Below are 18,724 nucleotides of genomic sequence, written 5' to 3'. Positions count from 1 at the left end.
CGGGGAAACAGCGCCGCGCAGGCGGAGCGGCCGCCAACAGGATTGTCATGACGGAACCGTTCCGTCATGAGCACACGCCAACCGTGGCTCATGACGGAACGGTTCCGTCATGAGCGGGGAAGGGGTTAATCATGGTGCGCATGTTTTACAAAAAAGATGGATTCATGCTGGTTTCTGCTGCCTGTGAAACGTTTGGGAAATATTCCAGTTGACTTTGAATGCCAGTATATCCGGGGACACGTGCAAACTGATTTAACTTCTTTGAAAATTGATATTGAAAAACGAAGTGGGGCATGGTCCGACTACTTGCTCTTGTATTAGCTGGAATGGTAGACTGACCCCAAACCATGAGGGTCAGATTTGCCCAACTTGCGTGGATTCATGTCAATCACAACGTAAAATAAGATCCTCCCCCCCCCCCCCAGTTCTAAATTGTGTTAAATCGCTCACAATTTGTTGTTATATTTCTGTAGTCAGTGAAACCCCCATTATTTAAAAGTTATTCGTTAAGAGTAGTCTTCCAAATGACATTCCGTTTAGTTGTTTTAGTTAACATTAATTTATTATTTTTATCTTCGTTGCCTGATTTTCGACATAGTTTTGCATAATAAATCCATGGAATTTGTTAAAGAGAAATATAGGTCTGCAGTTTGACAGTGTCATTGCAATAGATATTTTGCACAATCCTACCATCTAGTGTTCATTCTCGGAATAACCTGAGAACACCGAGACCCCTTGTGATGCCAGCGATCTGATCTCATGCTGAACTAGCACTGAAAAAGTCAGTAGGTCTGCTGCAGTTCTGTAACTAAACAAAACACAGTCGCTTTATGTACACAATGCGTCTTTGACATAAATAATTTAATATATTATGATTAAGTGTCATTTTGAGATGTAAGATAGTCCCTCTCGTATTGCAAGGTAAGCTTTTCAAAATGATACACCACACAGCTGATGGCATGACGTAAGAGAGGTTTTCACCTCTGGGCAGAACCAAACCCACTCTATATAGAATTTAAATAATTAGTAACAGCAGGTCGGACAGACACCTGCGCTCTTAAGCCAGACCTGTAATGTCTATTCTTAATACAAGTTTTGCCTGAGTTTACCAGAACAGAATGTTATAGCAATTTAGGGCCATATGTATCAATCAAATTTGCGATCGCAAACGCCGAAATTCGCGGAATTTCGGCGTTTGCGATCGCAAATTTGCTAAGTGGAATGTATGAAGGCAAATCTGCGTGCAAAATAAGGAATCGCAAAATTTGCGATTGCTTATTTTGCAATTGCATTTAAGGAATCGCAAATTTAGCGATTCCTTAAATGCAATGTAAGAAGCACCAAAAAAGTGCAATTTGGCCTTAAGGAATCGCAAATTGGCACCAACTACAGGTCGTTGGTAATTTGCGATTTCTTTCAGAAATGCACATTTTTGCATTTTTCAAAGTGGCATGTGGCGCACACACATGCCCTTAGGACATGTATGTGCACCCATGCTCATTTCAGGGGTGCAACAGGGTGTCCTTTTGACACCCTGGCACACTTGAAATTGCATTCTCAATTTGTGATTCTCTAATTGAGAATCGCAAATTGAGAATGTCTTCCCATTCATTCCTATGGGCCTCTGGGCCCATAGGAATGAATGGGGAGGTATTCCTTAATTGCGAATTGCAATTTGCAATTCGCAATTAAGGAATATGTAGGACTCGCAAAATGTATTCAAGTCCTACATACATAGCGTTTTGCGATTCTCAATTAGCGATTCCCAGAAATTCGCTATTTGAGAATCGCAAAACCTAACATTGATACATATGGCCCTTAATGTATTCTGACTTCATAAACAACTTCAAAGATGCTGGCTGTGTTTTCAGAGTGGAAGAGGTGAATTTGTATTTAAAATCCACTAACTGGAAGCCAAAAACGCCTATGCTTAAATAAAATTCCACTCATGCAGCTTGATTTAATAATGACTGAACAAGCACCATGATTCATTTTGTACCGTCCTGGCAAAGCCCACCATCAGTCTCTAACTTAGTTACATTATCTCGCATAAAAACTCGCTTTGTGCTTCCTCATTTGAAACTTGTACGTCATATTCCAGTTCTTCATTACTAACCTTCACAGAGCGCTTGAACTGCAGATGGCCTCTTGATGTGGTTTCTTGGCAGCCACTGCCAGCAAACGTGGGTGGAGAGGTGGGCGTGGGGGGTACAAGAGAAGAGAATGCCACAAGTAGAGCTACCTCCAGCAATACGTGTTTCTTGTAATTCTTTATTGCATTGTGAATGTCAGGAGTCACCTGTTGTGCATCATTTTTCTGTCCAGGCATCAGATTCAAATATTAACTTGTTTTTCTTAAAAGTTTACCATAGTGTACGTCATCCAAGGATGTGTCTTTAGTGAGACTCCCATAGGACCTCACCTGTGAGCATCAGCATTGTCTTTATATTGATTTAAGTATAAGTAGGAATATTGTTACTTCCACTTGGAGAAGTATTGTAGTGTAATGTGTCGGTATTTATAAAGTACTTTAAATACCACTCGTGAAGCCTTGTACTGCTACCAAAAGTAAAACGTGTGATAGAACTGGAACTAGTTAGTACTAGCCACACTAGTAGAAGGACTTCTGTTAGTATTAGACCTACTAATTTTAGTGTAAGTAGTAGTATAATTGTTCCTGCAGTAGACATGGTACAAGTAATAACATAAATAATTGGTATTAGTTCTAGTACAGCTAGTAATTATACCATAGATTGTGGTATTACCTTTGCCTCTAGCAGTTCTCTGCACTGCTGCCTTTGACACCCAGGTATCTGCAAGTAGGCTTCTCAGCATCATACCTGGGCCGTGAATGACTACAGCCCAGCCTCATTCCTGCAGATGACTGTCCTTGGATAGCACTAGGCTATCACCCTGCTTCCTCTCTCATCTGGAGAATGGAAGGCAGAGGTATATCTGTATTTACACCTGTACAACTTAAATAATCGCCATTGTGTGCTCATCTAACACAACACCTGGAGTTTAAAGGGTTGGAATGAATAGCCACCGTGACGCGACAGATGAAGGACTTTCTAAACTGTACAAAATGTAGGTAAAATACGCTATAGACATAGTTGTTTTAGGTTATTCGTATTGGTAAAGGATAGACATCACGGGAAGGAGTTATATTTGGTTACCAGGTTTATGTTTTTTAATATACTATTTCTTGATATAGGTCATGTGTAGTCAGTAATGAATTGCGTAACTTGCCTTTTTGTGCTAGGTCTCTGAAAAAAAAAGGTTCAACTGTGTGAAAGGTCGTTGGTCAGTTTGTTCTCCTGTGGATTGAGTTATGGTCATAGTAAGTCGTTGTCATCTATTCTGGTAGTACACGGCGCATATTGCTTGTTGCTGAGTATGTGAGTGAAAGAAATTCACACTATGGAGCACCATGGCAGACTGAGTGCCGCAGTCTCTCTCCAAAGCTTAGCAGTGCAGCACGTTCAGGCTGTGCAAACTGTTTTGTTTAGGTACTTTTTCACTGACTGACATCAATGTACTTTTCTCCTTTCATGGCAAAAAGCACTGAGTGTTTTCTAGCTGTCTATAATGCAAAGCCCAAAAGTTAAGTTGTATTTCTGATCAGTAGCCACAAGATATCTGCTTGTTAAAAATAAAATGTTGTGGATTTGCAATGTTTCATTATGCTCCTCTTTTATTAACAGGTGTTAAACCTTTCTGAAAAGAGATATGAGCTTGCCAAACTTAACTCAAAGGTACTGGATTTGTTTATCTTACACATTTGCTGAAATGTAATTCCCCAACAGTGGCTTTCTCCACATCCCAGTCTCCATATTTTATTTCACATGTCAAACGGCTGGCTACTAAATATGAAAACATTGTTTGTTATGTGTGTTCCTGTTGATGCTCTCAGTCAGTTTATGTGAAAATGATGCTTGATGGCTCTGGCCTCCTTAAGTTTATTGAGCAGCATGCGCCACACACACAATCTGAAGCAAAGTATTGAGTGACAAAAACTTTGTAATAAACCCCCAAAATGAGACATGTTACCTTAGAAATTCCCTATATTCTTAATAGCTCTTTAAGAGTTCTCAAAATATAAATTTCACAAGTTTTCCTCAAGTTGTATATGTCTTTAAAATTGAGATAATCTTTACAATTAAATATACTTATCAGTTATTTTAATGTATTTACGGGTAAAAATCTTTTATACTTGATATTGGACTCTTTGTAAGGCCGATTACTCGCTGCAATGTGAGACATTAAACGTATAGTTCGTATTCCACAAAAAACAAAAAGTTAATGAAGGGAACGTATTTAACACCCTCTGCACTACTGACAAATCCTGTCTATCATATTTAGGATCTGTTGTAAAGAATTTAACAATGGTTTCCTTTTTTTTTTTTTACACTAATGATAACGAAGATTCAAGTACCATGCAAGACTAGCAGGTTTGCTCAGCTGCCTATATCTTAATTGGATGTTCCAGGCTACATGTCCAAGAACACAAATAGATTTTACACAATTCTTTTTGGTGATCTGTGTATCATCTCTTTCTTGATTTTTAATCATAAAAGGTTTTGAATACCTAATGTGTTTTTATAGTGTTAGTAAAATTCTCTAAGACAAAAGCGATGCATTTTCATAATTTGAAGTATAATTTCATGCCACGGAAGCATTGACAAATTTACCTTTTTGTATTTTTTGTATATATGACATGGGTTTCATACACTTCGATATACTACACAAAGCAGGTACCACATGGCTCTTGCATACAGAATAGGCAGAGCATAGACAAGGACAGCTCAGTTCTTGTGGAAAGCTACATGAGTCAGAAACAGTGCACACTGGTTTACAAACAGATGGGCAAAGCATGGGCTGCAGGACTGCACACTTGATTATCACACACACAGAGGATAGAAGAGAGGTTGCTGCAGTTCGAGTTGTCAAGCAGCCCCCATCTTCACATTTAACGTGCCTGCCCTAAGAATCATTCATCTCTAATGGATATGCAATGGAAGAGGGGTGTCTAGTGTAGAATACGGTTCCTTGGCACCGTGTGCTTCTGGGACATGGACTTGTTGACCAGCTCACACAAACCCAGTCTGCCCATGGAGAAGCTCCACTTGGATGTCCTTTACCAGCCCACTTCCACATTCAATGACACAATACTGCCCCAAAGTAGTGAAAAACTGTGGAACATTGTCACGCTTTAAATATTCATTAGGTTTTCAGGGCAAGCTTATTTTAATTTTTTGGGACTTTCTTCAGCACCCATTGTCTCTTGTCATTTTTAAAATACGAAATTAATCTGGAAAGTGGACAACCACTTTTATAAAGAGTCGATTTAATTTACAGTTTTATACACCCACATACGTTTTTTGGGCCCATACATTTTTTATGATGTATATTGTATGAGACCAAATACCAAAAGAATTATCAGGTACTGAACCTTTGGAAACCGCAGAGCCCCACAATAAGAAATCTGTGCTTCAGTGTGCAAACCCCTCTTTCAAGTATTTCAAAGCCCCAGGAGATAATCAATGAACCTTAAAATATTTCGGAAATGTCCCTTATTTTTCATCAACTGTGCTTTCCCTCCATTGCCAAAACCACCTCCCTGCACATTGGCGTCTAAATGTCTGCTGAATGTATGTGAGAGCACATACACTCCAAGGCGTCAGAGAGAACGTCACAGTTAAAAGGGCCTCTGCGCACCTGAGCACTTTCTGAGCTCAATTGCATTTTTTAAAGGCAGAGAAGGAATCTTGCCACCCACCTCCTCCAGTTATCACTATCTAACTCTAAGCATTGGGAATCCAGATAAAAAGCAGAAAATCAAAAATACAATTTGAATTCCTCCACAATGTTTATCTTGAACGATTTCACAAACACAAACCTTTTCAGGGCTTAGTAAGGTTATGTATTACCTGCATGGTTTTGGGGTCATGCAAAGGCCTTCTTTCAATGGAGGGTGGCAACTATAACACAGGAAGAAAGAGAGGTTGGAAATGCCAATGAAACAATTACCATAAGAGCTGAACAGACGAGACAACTTTCCACAGTTAGCCACAGCCACCCCTACAGGCTACTTGCGGCACTTGTACACTGGCCGGATACCAAGTCAGTAGACTACCAGATGGATGTTCGCTCTCTTTTGAATGTGACCATACTCCCTGCAGCCCACTTGCGTGCAGAAGCTGGCCTTTTGTGACCATTCAGGGTGTTTTAGGCAGTCACATTTGCTTCCTAGTGCATACCCATCCATGTGTAGCGGTTACAGTTCACGGAGACAGTCTGCATAGCCCTATAATTTAGCATTTCTGTTCACAGTCGCTGAGCTCTCTGCAGCAACTTTAAGCCAGTTGTTAGCACGATCTGCAACACCTAAACAAAGAACCCCAAAAAAGCTTTGAGTTGTGTGCCTAGCTGCTTCCTGGCAGAAGATCAGCAGTAGGTTGCTTTTCTTGTCCTTCTTTACCGATGATCTTATCTAGGATGATAAATGGAGACGTATAAAAACATTCTTTTAAGCAAATAACTTTATCTAAGACATGAGTTTCAAGGAAGAGACACATTTGCTAACAAACAGGCCCCACGTTCCTCGGTAATACTTCATCTACACTCGGCGAGTGCGCCTTTCTGTCTGTGACTGCTAATTAGAACAGCCCCAGGGGATGCTGTGTGCATACTTTACTCGGCACGTACATGCAATAGGAGATGGCCAAGATAGTTACAAATAGGACATAAATCAAATCACTGCTTTTGATTTTTAAGGCGATTATTTTCTTTTTTTACTCATCCTGTTTTTTTTGTGAATGCTTGATATGAAACTCCCCTAATAAAATTGTCAAAATAGTGCAAGTATGATTATTAGGATCAGTTATGAGTATTAATGAATTCTGAGGATTTTCTCTGTTGTAGGTCATGGATGTGGGCTGGCCGGACCTCCATGCCCCTCCACTCGACAAGATGTGCACCATCTGCAAGGCCATGGAGTCTTGGCTGAACAGCGACCCACTGCATGTGGTGGTCATTCACTGCAGGGTAAGTCATGCTTTTCAGGGACACAGCTCCTTGTCATCACCTTCCTCTCATGTGGGCTGTTTCAGTTGAAGTCTTTTGGGCTTGCCGTCCCATATACCACTTTTGAAATTTCTGGTTTATAGTGCTACCTATGTGGAAAGAGTTTTAGTGTCATGTGGGAGATTCTTAGGGGCGCACCCAACGTGTCTTGGTAAACTTTGAGCTGCACTTGCACATTGAGTGAAGGGAAAATGTGTAAGAGAGATACAATTTCGTTTTGCATGTATTTACCCCATTTGAGTACGTGGTAGTTGCATATGTGTGAGAAGTTACAAGGTTTTTGAAGATCATGTGAGAATATATTTTATTTTGTCACAGTGAACGAGCCTGGGAAAATTCAGAGCGTGGTTGGGGACATTAGTTAGCTTGTAGAGTGTGTTCACAATTGCAAGACGATGGGCTGAGATTGAAGACTTAAGGGATGGAAGGTCTGAAGTGTCTTGTATGAAGTTGCAAGGTGTCTGTATTTGAGAAGTAATCTCTTATGGCTTTCTTCTATGCCTAGGGTTCATAGGAGGATGGAATGAAGTGGACAGAACACTGTTGAGAGTGCGAATGGGTTTCCTAGTTATTATTTGTGGTGACCTTTATAGTTCAGCTGTCTTTTATTTCGCTTTTGTTTTATTCTCCCATATGTTTTCTTTTTTCTGTCTGTTCTCTTTTCTCCTTTCAATTTCTTCTGATCACTTTTCATCAATACTCTTCTTAATTTCATTCCCCCTTTGTTTTAATTTTTCCTTTTTCTTCTTCATCACTTATTTCTTCATGTCTCCCTTTTTATATTTTCCGGTTAGATCTGCATTTACTGCCTTCCCTCTATCTGTTTCATTCCATCCCTACCACTTTATTAGTTTCTTCTTTCCCTTACACTTCCATACTTCATCTCCTGTTAATTTTCCTTCTTTGCTTTTAGTTCTGTGTCATTAATGTTCTTCCTTTCTTTATATTTTCCCTTCAGCCTACTTCTTTCTTTCCTAAATGAACGCCTACCTGTCCTTACTGTGTTTCCTTTCATTTCCATTGCTCCTTGCGTAACCATTGCTTGATTTTATTTTTACTAGACTTAACATTTTGTGTTATAGATCCCAAAACACACAAGCTATTGGGTAGGAGAATTCATAAAGCGTGTGAGGTACAGTTTATGCGTGACTTAAGTTCAGACTAACCGCATACATACAGCCCCCCTTGTTCTGCAGTTTTCTATTTAGCTTTCTGTTGTTTGTTTCTCCTCAATACATTTTTTCGTTTTTTGCTTTCTTCTTTTAGGTGTAATATGTTTTATTTGTAATATTTCTGTAATCTCTCACAGTTTTTTTCTATTTCCCCTAACGTTTTTACTCCATCCAACAAAACCGTTAAAGTTGCTGAAGTTATTGAAAGTTCTGTCTCATGCCTATATTTAAAACTTACAATTTTTACTAACTTTTTTGTTAAACCGTGAGAATGTTTGAAAAATACCCCAAAATGAACATTAACTATAAAACAGAACTGTCATTCACAAAATGGAAATGTGACAGATTACCAAAGTTCAGAGAAATATCTCTAAGCTGTCAGAAGGCCTGTTCTCTGAAGGGTTCTTCCTTTTTGTCACTCCATACCAGAAATAGTGAAGATGCTCGGGCTTGTCCTGACTGAGCCGCGTATTGCTACTGCGAGGAGACATAGTTTCTTACGGTTAGTGAGCGAGCAGAAGGTATTATTTTAAGACATGATTGCTTGATTTGTTGCACATTCACAAAGGTATGCTTTAGGAATGAAGGATTGAGGCCCTGTTTTCAACAGAGGTTCGTTCAGAAAGGCATTGAAATAGCAAAACTGAATTAGCATCATTATGATGGCTCCAAGACACTTTCCATTACCATCATCATATGCTCCAGCACTGGATAACACTGCCTTGTGTGTTTTTAGTGGGGTTGGAGCAGGGGTAGAACTGGAGACCAACGTTTTTCTTCCTGTGTCGTCTTGATAGTTCTTACTATGTGCTCAACCCCAATTTCAATTCTTTTGACCTCTAAGACAGCTAGAATTAATATATTTTGTAACAATATTGACTTTAGTAGACAGGCAGAAGTGCATTTGTTTTGTTTAACGCAACAGCTTTCTCTAAAATGTGAATTATAAAATGTAGCAGCAGTGTCCATGTTTTACTTTACAAAGCATTCTCCTCTCTCACTGTGAAGCACAGAACTCTAGAACTTTCGAAGGATATTTATTCTTCGCCAAGAATACGTTAATACAAAGTCTGCATGGAATGTGCATAAAATGTACCCTACTTCCACTAAGGATCCTGGAAGCACAAGCTCTGCCAGATAATGACAAGAACTTGAGCATCGTTTTTCGTCAATTATTAATCAACGTCCATTTGTTAAGACCGTGTGATGCACGAACATACTGCCACATAGGGTCGATTCCCACAAGCCAAAAAAAGAGTACTGAATTCCCTGGGTTCTGTTATTGCAGAACTAAAATTTGTAATGGGCGGATGAAAGAAAATAATATTTCCTGTAGAGTAGCTGGTTAAATTTTTTTTTAAACTCATGTCTTTTCCCCTTTTAAATCTTTTAATGGGGTTGCTTGCACTTTTTGTGGGCCTTGTCTAATTATTATGGAAATCTTGCTTCAAAATCGTTATATGGATCCAGGTAAAGTTAACTTGTGACCTTGCATTATTTAGTTGTAGGGCTCTTTTTTTATTCGTTTTTAAAACACCTCAACGCCCTTCAATTGGCTGACACAGAGTCGCTTTGTCACCCAAATTGCTCATGCTCCTCTCCAATTGCTTTTGTTGCATAATTTCCTGCTCTCTCACCGATTCAATGGCATTGAATGCGCCGTCAGGCAAACCAGCTTGCTCCACATTAGGTGGGTTCAATTCTAATCCCACTCAGCCTCCTCTCTGACTAGCTGCTAACCAGCATCCCAGCTCCTCAAGGCTGTGCATCATCTGTACCCCAGAGGACACTGCAGCATCAAGTTACACAATAATAGGACCGCAAAGGACATTTTCGTTTTTTAAGAAAACAAAACAAACACATTCTTTGAACTTGAGTGTCATCTCGGAGTGCTTTTCTTTTTTATCCTCTACCAAAAACAAAAATGATACCAATGACAAATAGACTTGAACCTGACAGGAAAACAGGTAAGGAAGCAAAGACAGTAATACAGATGTCCTGATAAGTGCATTATTTCGAAGTGTGTATTACCAAGGCTCTCTCTCTCTCTCTCTCTCCCCAGGGTGGAAAGGGAAGAGTAGGTGTCGTGATATCATCGTACATGCACTTCACCAATGTGTCTGCGAGGTAAGTGGGTGGAACTCTCCTTGCTTCTTTCAGAAATAGCCTCACTGCACCAGTCCACATTTAATAGGTGTCCATCATGATAGCCATGCAGTGAACAGAGGGCGCTTGCATGTAAAAGAATTTACGAAGGCTTGAGACAGACATTAATTTGTACGAGCACAGACAGAGATTGAGATTTGACATAGTCCGCAGTTTCACAGCTGGTGAGCAAAATAGGGTAGTTGTGGCCGGCAGCCCGTATCTCGTGGGATTGTTTTATTTACTTAAATAATGGTGTTCTTATTGTTCGGACCTATGATTGAGGAGCAGCAGCATACTGTACACCGCAAGTGTAATATTGATAATGTTATGCGATATGCACAGCACTGTTGTGGCAAACATTCAACGTAGAGCGACCAGTGGTTTAACTGCAAATGGATACAAGAAGTTTAGTTATTTTTGGATGGGTTGCAAAGGGCCAAAGAATTCAGCTGTTTTCGGATAGGAGTTCAGTAAAGCGGTGTTTGTAGAACTATTGGAGACACAGAAAGAATCTGAATATCGAAGATGGCTCATTCCACATGTGGGGAACTACTTTGAGAAGGTTTGTCCATGCATCCTTCCTTTGTACGGTTTATGGGTTTCGAGTCTTGTGGAGACATGGCTAAAGATGAACAGGTTGTATGTATGCCAGTTAGTTGTAGACGGTACTGTTGGCCTTTAACTGGATGACTTCTTGAAGGGAGAGCAAGAGCAGTTCTATCCGGACAGAGTGGTTCCATTTCTTTAGGTGTTTGTTCAGGCAGGCTGCTGCAAGTAACAAGCACCTCTGTGGTGGGTGGAAGTTGAGTAATGTGACAACATCAGAGTCCTATGTGCAGGCCAGTTTTTCACCGTCAGTGGGAAAGGATGAGGGCCTGAAATGTGGCTCACAAGCTGGTTGTCAGAAGGCAGTATTTACGCTCTGGAGGGCTCTGAGTTGGTACCAGGCAGTTGAGAACTCTTTGCTAACGCAATGCTTGTGAAAGCCAGAGATTTGTTGCAATCTGTGAGGCCATCCTGAGTGACTGCCATGAGGCAGGATTTGTGTGACCAGGGCCATGAGAGACTGACTATTAAGGAATACAATCAGGTTTGATGGTGCTGTAGTTCATCTGGCAAGCCAACATCAAGGCTTTAATGGCAGAGAAGCAGGTTAGTCCAAATGTTGGGCTGTGTTTGTTGGGAATTGCATTGAACTGACCTTTTAGGGCTCATTTCCTTAAAATAGGAGAAAAGATGGTAAGCTGTTGTTTCAAGACTTGCCTCGTTCTGTTTTTGCAGTGCCGACCAAGCTTTGGACCGATTTGCAATGAAGAAGTTCTTTGATGACAAAGTTTCAGCTTTAATGCAGCCATCACAAAAGAGGTACCGCACATCTTCCTACATATTTTTTACGACAGTCGCAAGAACAGCGTCACCTTACTTCATTCACTCCACCCTAGGCAGCATTCCTTCTTTATATATGCATTCCAAAACGTACTTCCTATTATGCCACACCCAGTCAGTGCTCAGAAACGTAATTAGTCATCATGTTCTTAGAATACATATTTTGAGTAGGGTTTGACGAGGGAAACTTTTTTGGCTCATTGCAGCACTTCTGTGAGTGTCTGTGGATTTACGGCGTGAATTTTAACATTCTTAAAATGCATCTGATCGAGAGCAATAGAAAGTAAGCCTCCCACACCATCAATGCAGACATCTCTGAAATGGCCACTAATCTACACAAATGTATCTGTGGAAGTTATCTGTGTATGTATAAAATAACCTATAAGGGAATAAAAAGAATGCCTCGTTTTGGGCAGCTCATTGAAACCTGGACCTGAGAAAAAACAGTTTTATCATAAATCTGACCACTCCTATTCATGGGGTCTACCTTGTCTACTCCATTGAGCCAAGGGTAATTACTTCATGATGAGCACTAAGTGTTTGTGCTACACATGGCACAGCTGGCATCCATGTTGGAGCACAACTGAGAAAGCAAAATGGCAGGATACATTGGTGATAAGCAGCAGCTTAATGGCCTATTGGTTCTAAGGACTGTCTGGTTTGGGGGCATATGAGTGTCTTTATTTCTCATCTACCGTCTAAATGTAATAATGCTATTGAACAGCCATGCTGTTTGGATTCAATTATTGGCCTCATAGCTGGTAGCTTTTTGTGCATCTGAAGGCAAAGGTATATGTTGAACCCCGTTATTTATTTGAAACCTGCTTAACAAACTATGACGCCTCATCTGCTTTGCTAAAAAATTGAATAGAAAGCAGCCCCCGTGGTCTCCTAAATAATTCTATACCTGGTCTAAACTTCCTAGTGGCTGTCAGAGGCAGGAAAAGCTAGCAACAGAAACAGCTGGAAGTCCACCTTCGTGGGTTTGCTGTGATCCCACCCCAGCAACAAGATAGTTTAGGGCAATGCACGTAAGGAACAATATATTTCAGCACAAGTAAGCTAAAGTGCTGTTGTAGTTTTACCAACATTTGAGGGGGAAAGTGAGAACGTTGCATGATTAATCAGACTGCTGTTTTGCATATGTTACTGCATCTGTGACATGAGATCCAAATAAAGGGTCCCAGAAATATGTATTCGTACAGGTTCTTGATCTTTGCATCTGGGCTTTTCCTATTGCTAAAGCCGCCTTTTTATTGACGGTGCATACAGTGCATTCCACTTCTGAGTTGTCTGTTGTTTATTAGATGGTTTTACTACTATGTTATGGGTAAGCAGCTGACCGCATAGGTGGTTATTGAATCTGTGACCTGAAAGTCTTCGCAGTACGTGTTCATGCGACTGAGCTATATGGCAGGCTTCAGGAGGTCCTATTATCTCATGAGGCTTCGCCGTCTCCTAATTAGAAGGAAGGTGGAGTCTTATCGGTGTAGACGTAGAGGAGTTTGGAAATGACGCAGGGGGCTGAAAAGCTTATTGTTGGAAATCTAATGAATTAATTTACCAGCCCTTTCATTGCCTAAACACATCAATGAACTGCTCATTAGAGGGCCCTTGCCTTCCATCGCAAAATCCTTGCTATGAAGGGATTATGTTGAAAACGTGTATCTTGGTTTATTTTTAGCTGTGTTTGAGATTTTATTTATTTATTATATTGAGTGTAGTGCAGACCAAGGTCCAAGCAGCAGCAGAGTGCTTTAAGCATGAAGCCGGACTGTTTAAGAATCCATCAAGGGGGGGAACAAAGCGTCTTCTAAAAGTAAATGTCTTTAGCAGAAAGTCGGCTCACTCAACAGAAGCACCATTGTACACAATGTGTGCTTCCCAGAACTGCCCATGGAAGGGGGAGGGGCGAGAAGAGGGCGCAAAGCAGAAGGACTGGAGCGAGAGAGACGCGAGCGGCAAGTAAAGAAGTAGATGTGTGAATAATATGACGTCCACTGTACAGCAGAAGCACTACTGGACCATAACAAAATGGTAGTACGTCACCACAGAAACCTTAAATCTTTGCCCTGCAGCAGCACTCACAATATCTGTGCATTTTGGAGGTGTATATTCGGTACAGATGGGTGCATTGATTCAGCAGGTCTTCTATCCTGGGGTTTGCTCAAGCATGCATCACTAGTGCATGGACCAGATGAGGTTTATTAGCATGCGAAGAAGTCACCAACAATCTGTTAAATCATGGCTTTGCATCTGCGCTCTCTGTTAGTCTAGCTTTGCCTGAATCTTGCCAAGGTACCTTCCTGTATTCTGAGGATCTGGCAATAGTAGCCGAGGACAGCCTTTGACGTCGAATGAGTAATGCTTTCAATGGTAGACGCTTAACATTGCGCCTTTCCTGGGTTCTTGGTACATTAATAAAGGGTTTTTCAAAACCTGCAGTCCTACGAGGTCATTAAAAATGAATATCAGGTCGAATTGAGAGGCAAAGCCCCCCTTTCGCAGGTAACAAACAGACTGCAGGCATTTGGTCAGACTGACTGTGCCATGATTACCCGTTGCAATGCATGAGACTTTCTGCCTGCCACCTCCCTTGGGACAGTGCTAAGGCATGAGGGCAATGTCAAACTCTGCTCTAAGGTAATGTGTCTGATTGCGATGAAGGCCTGCATTCCGGGCCGAAGTACCCTCGAGCGGAAGAATACACAGCTGTCCGCACCATTCACTGGGCTTACAACCTCTTACTGCAGCGCTTCAGAATTTTGAGAACAAATTGTGAAATATGAGTGTTTTTGCAAAACTTCGGGCTGTGTTTTTATAGTTGAAATTACAATATCACTCCCACGATTTGAGTGTTCCAGAGCGTGCTATTGTGGGTATTTGACTGAAAAAAGCCCCAGTAGACCTCTGGCTGATTGGTGCCTTCAGTTCCACAAGGGCAGGACATGACGAGCAAACAAGCTTTCTATGAGCACCTCGTTAGCACGAGGAGTGCCGGAAGTGTGCGAGGCAACCAATAACAGACCTCCTACCTACACCGACAAAGGGATGTTTTGCTTCAAATAAATGCACCTGTATGTGGCATTTCGATACCTGCCTCTTGGTACTGATGAGCGTTCTACAAAGATGCAGGCATTCTCTGTTGAGTGGACCCCGACTGCCCACTGTGCAGTCAGTGACGCAAGGTGGATGGGTGGTAGGTGAAAGGCGTCTGTACAGCTGTGAGGTGGCCTAGTTGAGCTCTCAGTACCTAATTCCTTTACCCAAAGTCATTGGTCAGTGAGTTAAGCACTTGCTGCTGACATTGGTCTGTGATCTCCAGATCACACCTCAAAGTTCTGGCAGATTATATAAAACCTATTGTCCAACAAGCTATTTGTCTAGGAGCTCATCTATATATCTGTTTTGTTTCTCAAGGGGTTGTCCTTTAAATCTTATGCGATGTTTTCCAATGTAGCAACAATAAGTAATTTGGATGAAACTTTTTATACAATAGATTTCTGTGCAAATAATTTTTCAGAATAGAAATAATTTAGTTTTCTAATAAAATATATACTCGAGTACTGAAAGTGTTTTTTCTGATTTGAAGGAAGTCTGGGTCTAGTGAATAACTTTTTTTTTTATTCTGCCAGGGCCACCCACCCTTTCATCTTTCAAAGGGTTGATACATTTTTTTATTTAAATTAGGAAAAAGAGCCACCTGTTACTTAGAGTGTTACCAAAGGGCAAACACTTGGTAGTAAAAGCCGTACACACTAAAAAAGCGGAGTCGCTGGTGTCAATCGGGCTGTTTCTGCACATATATAGGGAGCCTTCAGGGTGGCATCGGCAGAGAGAGAGGGTGAGAGTGCAAGACTCATCTCAGGGAGCCCCCCCCCCCCCCCCCCGGTTTTGCATTATTCCACTACATGCAGCCTAATTCTCTCAATAGTGCCTCTGCGCTGTCAAACACATGTAAGTAAACATACCTTTCTCTGCTCTGAGAATGACCAGCAAGGTGTTTGAAATAACATAGCTGGAATATTTTACAGCACATGTTCAGCCCTTGGTGTAATATGGCACCACTTACAGACGACGGACGTTTACTGTTAGCAGACTCATTTATACTCCGCTTACGGACATCAGGAGGCGGACAGGCGGCGAGGGCCCGCTGGGATGTGAACTTGTGCCCTCAGAGGGAAATGCTGTTCTTGCAATAGACACACTAGTCCTCTGAGCCCCCAGATGCGGCTTCGTCTGCTCCAGCCTTCACTTATACTTCTGACAGTATTCTGGGGGAATGCAAAACCTGCTGCTAAATATATGCATTATTCAACCCCAAATATCATGGTGCCCTCTGCTACACAGCGTTTCTGATTGTCAACACAACCATAAAACTATCAGCAGATAACTTTGAGCGTAAAAATTACTTTTCTTACAGAAGGGTCCATGGTCTGGGTTTTGTGCCAATAACAGAAGTGTCGACAGGACATTTCAGTCACTAGTTTCATTAAAGACCTGCAGGGCTGGAGGCGAGAAACCCCAAATGGAACATCTGCGCCTGAAAGAGAGAGATTTAGTGATGTGATGAGTGCTGACGGACACATGTCCCTCTGCCCCTTTTGTCTTGGGGCGCCAGGAGAAATCTCACGACCTCCGGGCGAGAAAGACACTCTGCAGGTCAGGAGTTCCGACATGCCTGTCAGTGACATCACTGCAGAGGTTAGGTTCTAAGGCATACATTCTTGAAACTGAAGACGTCACCTGAATCGACTCGTTTCTGCTTCAGTGTCTTTCTTAGGTTCTTCCTGTGAACCTTTCACAGGTCTTCTACGCCCTAAAGGTGGGAGCGCTTTCCTCCTACCTTTGTGTAATTTGCTTTAGGCTGAAACTGGTTAGTAAAAGCCCATGCATGTCAACCTTGCTCTGTATCCAGTTCCCCTAAAGATGGTTCCGTGGGCACGGGTCATGCAATGGGACTTCACTCGGATTCCTTCGCTTTCCTTTGACTTTCTGACGTTTGAAGTTTGTGCACCACTCCGAAGTGCAAAAAATAGAAATATACCTCCCCTCCAAAGTCACAATCCACTTCCTGATATTTGCATTCCTGTAGAGGAGGTCTTGGGCCTTTGCATAGGAGCTGGCCAGGTAGGCTACTACTGCCTAATTTTCTTACCACTTGTGGCATGTGTAGGTTGTCTTTTACCCCTTCATACCCCTTTCGATAGGTGAGGTTCTGAGTCGCCTTCTGTTCTGTGTTTGTTTGAACGTAGTGTTGTATTTATTTAACGATGGCATTTTCAGGGCTGGTTTGTGACTACAGTAAGCATGTCTGTTTTCTCTGATAAAAAAGTACTTTTTTGTATTTTATCGAGGTTATATTTCTGACATCCCTTTAGAAGCACTAGAAGCAGCACATTCCCATTGTGGGATCACAGCTATCCAAGCATGTGTTAGAACCTTGAACTGTATTTCTGGATGCCTTCAGATGGTTCCTTATTGAGCCCTTCATTCTCGTTTTTATGTCTCATCTGCATCAGCTTTTAGCTGTCTGTTGTTGAAATCCACTGTGCACAATACAACTACTTGCAGTGCATTTTGGTTAAACCCATTGCATATCACTTGTTGGATTTCTTGTCAATCTTATTTGCCTGCTTCTTATTCAAAAGTTTTCCTTCTTCTAGTATTTTCCCTCCCCGGAGCATAGCTTATTTACCATTCTTTTGGATGGCTGACTTAAATTCTTTCATGGCTCACACCAGGAAACGACCTTTTTCTAATTCTTTCAGCCCTTCATAGAAGTTCATGTGTTTTCTTGCTCTCTCTCCCATCACACCTCTGCCACCCTTCATTCTTGTTCTTAGCTCAATTGTAAAAGCACAGCAACACTCACATTTTTCCAGTTTTAATTATACAGCAAACTTTGTAATGTTGTTTTTCTTTTATCTTCTGCCTTCCACATGTTGCATGAAAGCAGCATTTATGGCACTGGGGGTAGACTTCTGCACCCACTCAGCCTATGTTTGAGCCAGAACTATTATTGGAAGATGGCCTCTTCTCCAGGACGCCAATAAACCTTCTCCCTGGCTGCTGCTTAGTGCTAAATAGGTGGAGCATTTGTTCCTGTTCCTAGTCATATGGAAAGTAAATGGCGAGCATTTTCCTTTAAATTCTGACACTTCCTCAGAAAGTTTTTATGTTCTTTTAAGTACCTCCAGTTAACCTTCTGTGTTCTTTTAAAGCGGATTCATGCTTTTTAAATTGTTGTTTCCTGCATGAAATTTGAAAAACAAACATGCTGTTTAAAATGATTAAAAATATTGAATTCAATTATCCGTTTTGGGATACCTTAAGATAAGTATTTTTTATTATTTAATGGTGCTTTGCAAACAAGCCCTGGCAAAGCCAGTGGCTGAGTGCTCGCATTTTAAAGGTGAGACCTCTTGCTTGTGTTATATTGCTTTCTCATGTTTTCAGCTTTCACTCGATAGTAGAGGTAAACACTGCAAGGACCCACTGCTAAAGAGAGTCAGACAAAAAACAACAGACATTGCTCCCCTAGGTTGTCTGCTAGGCTGCCACTGCTGCTGCACATCTGTAATGTTGGTGACTGAGCCACAACAGCAGTAAAGCAACTGTCTTTCATTTATCAATTAGCAAACATTCACATGCGAGAGGCTTGTCAACTGTTGCATGCAGACCCCGTCCATATTCCATTCCCACCTCCATGTGAACAAATATCATCTTACTTCAAAACAGTGGTGCAGAACATAAGCGACTGCAACCAGTGGACAGTCGAGAAGGCTTGATTGTCTGCTTTGTAGTCACAGTGTGTATGTGTGATATAAAGACTGTAGATGCACCATCCTGATGTTTGAAAAAGCTATGTGTTACCTAAAAGAGCAATATCTGTGAATGAACAAGCGTGTAGATCTGGAGACTGTGTAGGG

The 18,724-nt window shown here is 41.3% G+C and overlaps 1 protein-coding gene across 7 annotated transcripts in view; it reads left to right on the top strand.

Moving 5' to 3' along the window:
- The window catches only part of TNS3 (tensin 3), a 784,915-nt gene that overhangs the window by 476,290 nt on the left and 289,901 nt on the right, over window positions 1–18,724 (top strand). For all 7 annotated transcript variants that reach the window (XM_085607385.1, XM_085607384.1, XM_085607387.1 and 4 more), the window contains 4 exons: window positions 3,705–3,755; window positions 6,925–7,047; window positions 10,321–10,385; window positions 11,688–11,771. In XM_085607385.1, coding sequence (XP_085463511.1) covers window positions 3,705–3,755; window positions 6,925–7,047; window positions 10,321–10,385; window positions 11,688–11,771 — 323 coding nt within the window. The remainder of the gene's footprint in view (window positions 1–3,704; window positions 3,756–6,924; window positions 7,048–10,320; window positions 10,386–11,687; window positions 11,772–18,724) is intronic.

The sequence above is a fragment of the Triturus cristatus genome, chromosome 5_2 (genome assembly GCF_964204655.1).
Source record: "Triturus cristatus chromosome 5_2, aTriCri1.1, whole genome shotgun sequence".
NCBI lineage: Eukaryota > Metazoa > Chordata > Amphibia > Caudata > Salamandridae > Triturus > Triturus cristatus.
Note: the sequence above shows the minus strand (reverse complement) of the source record. Positions and strands in the feature narration are given on the sequence as shown.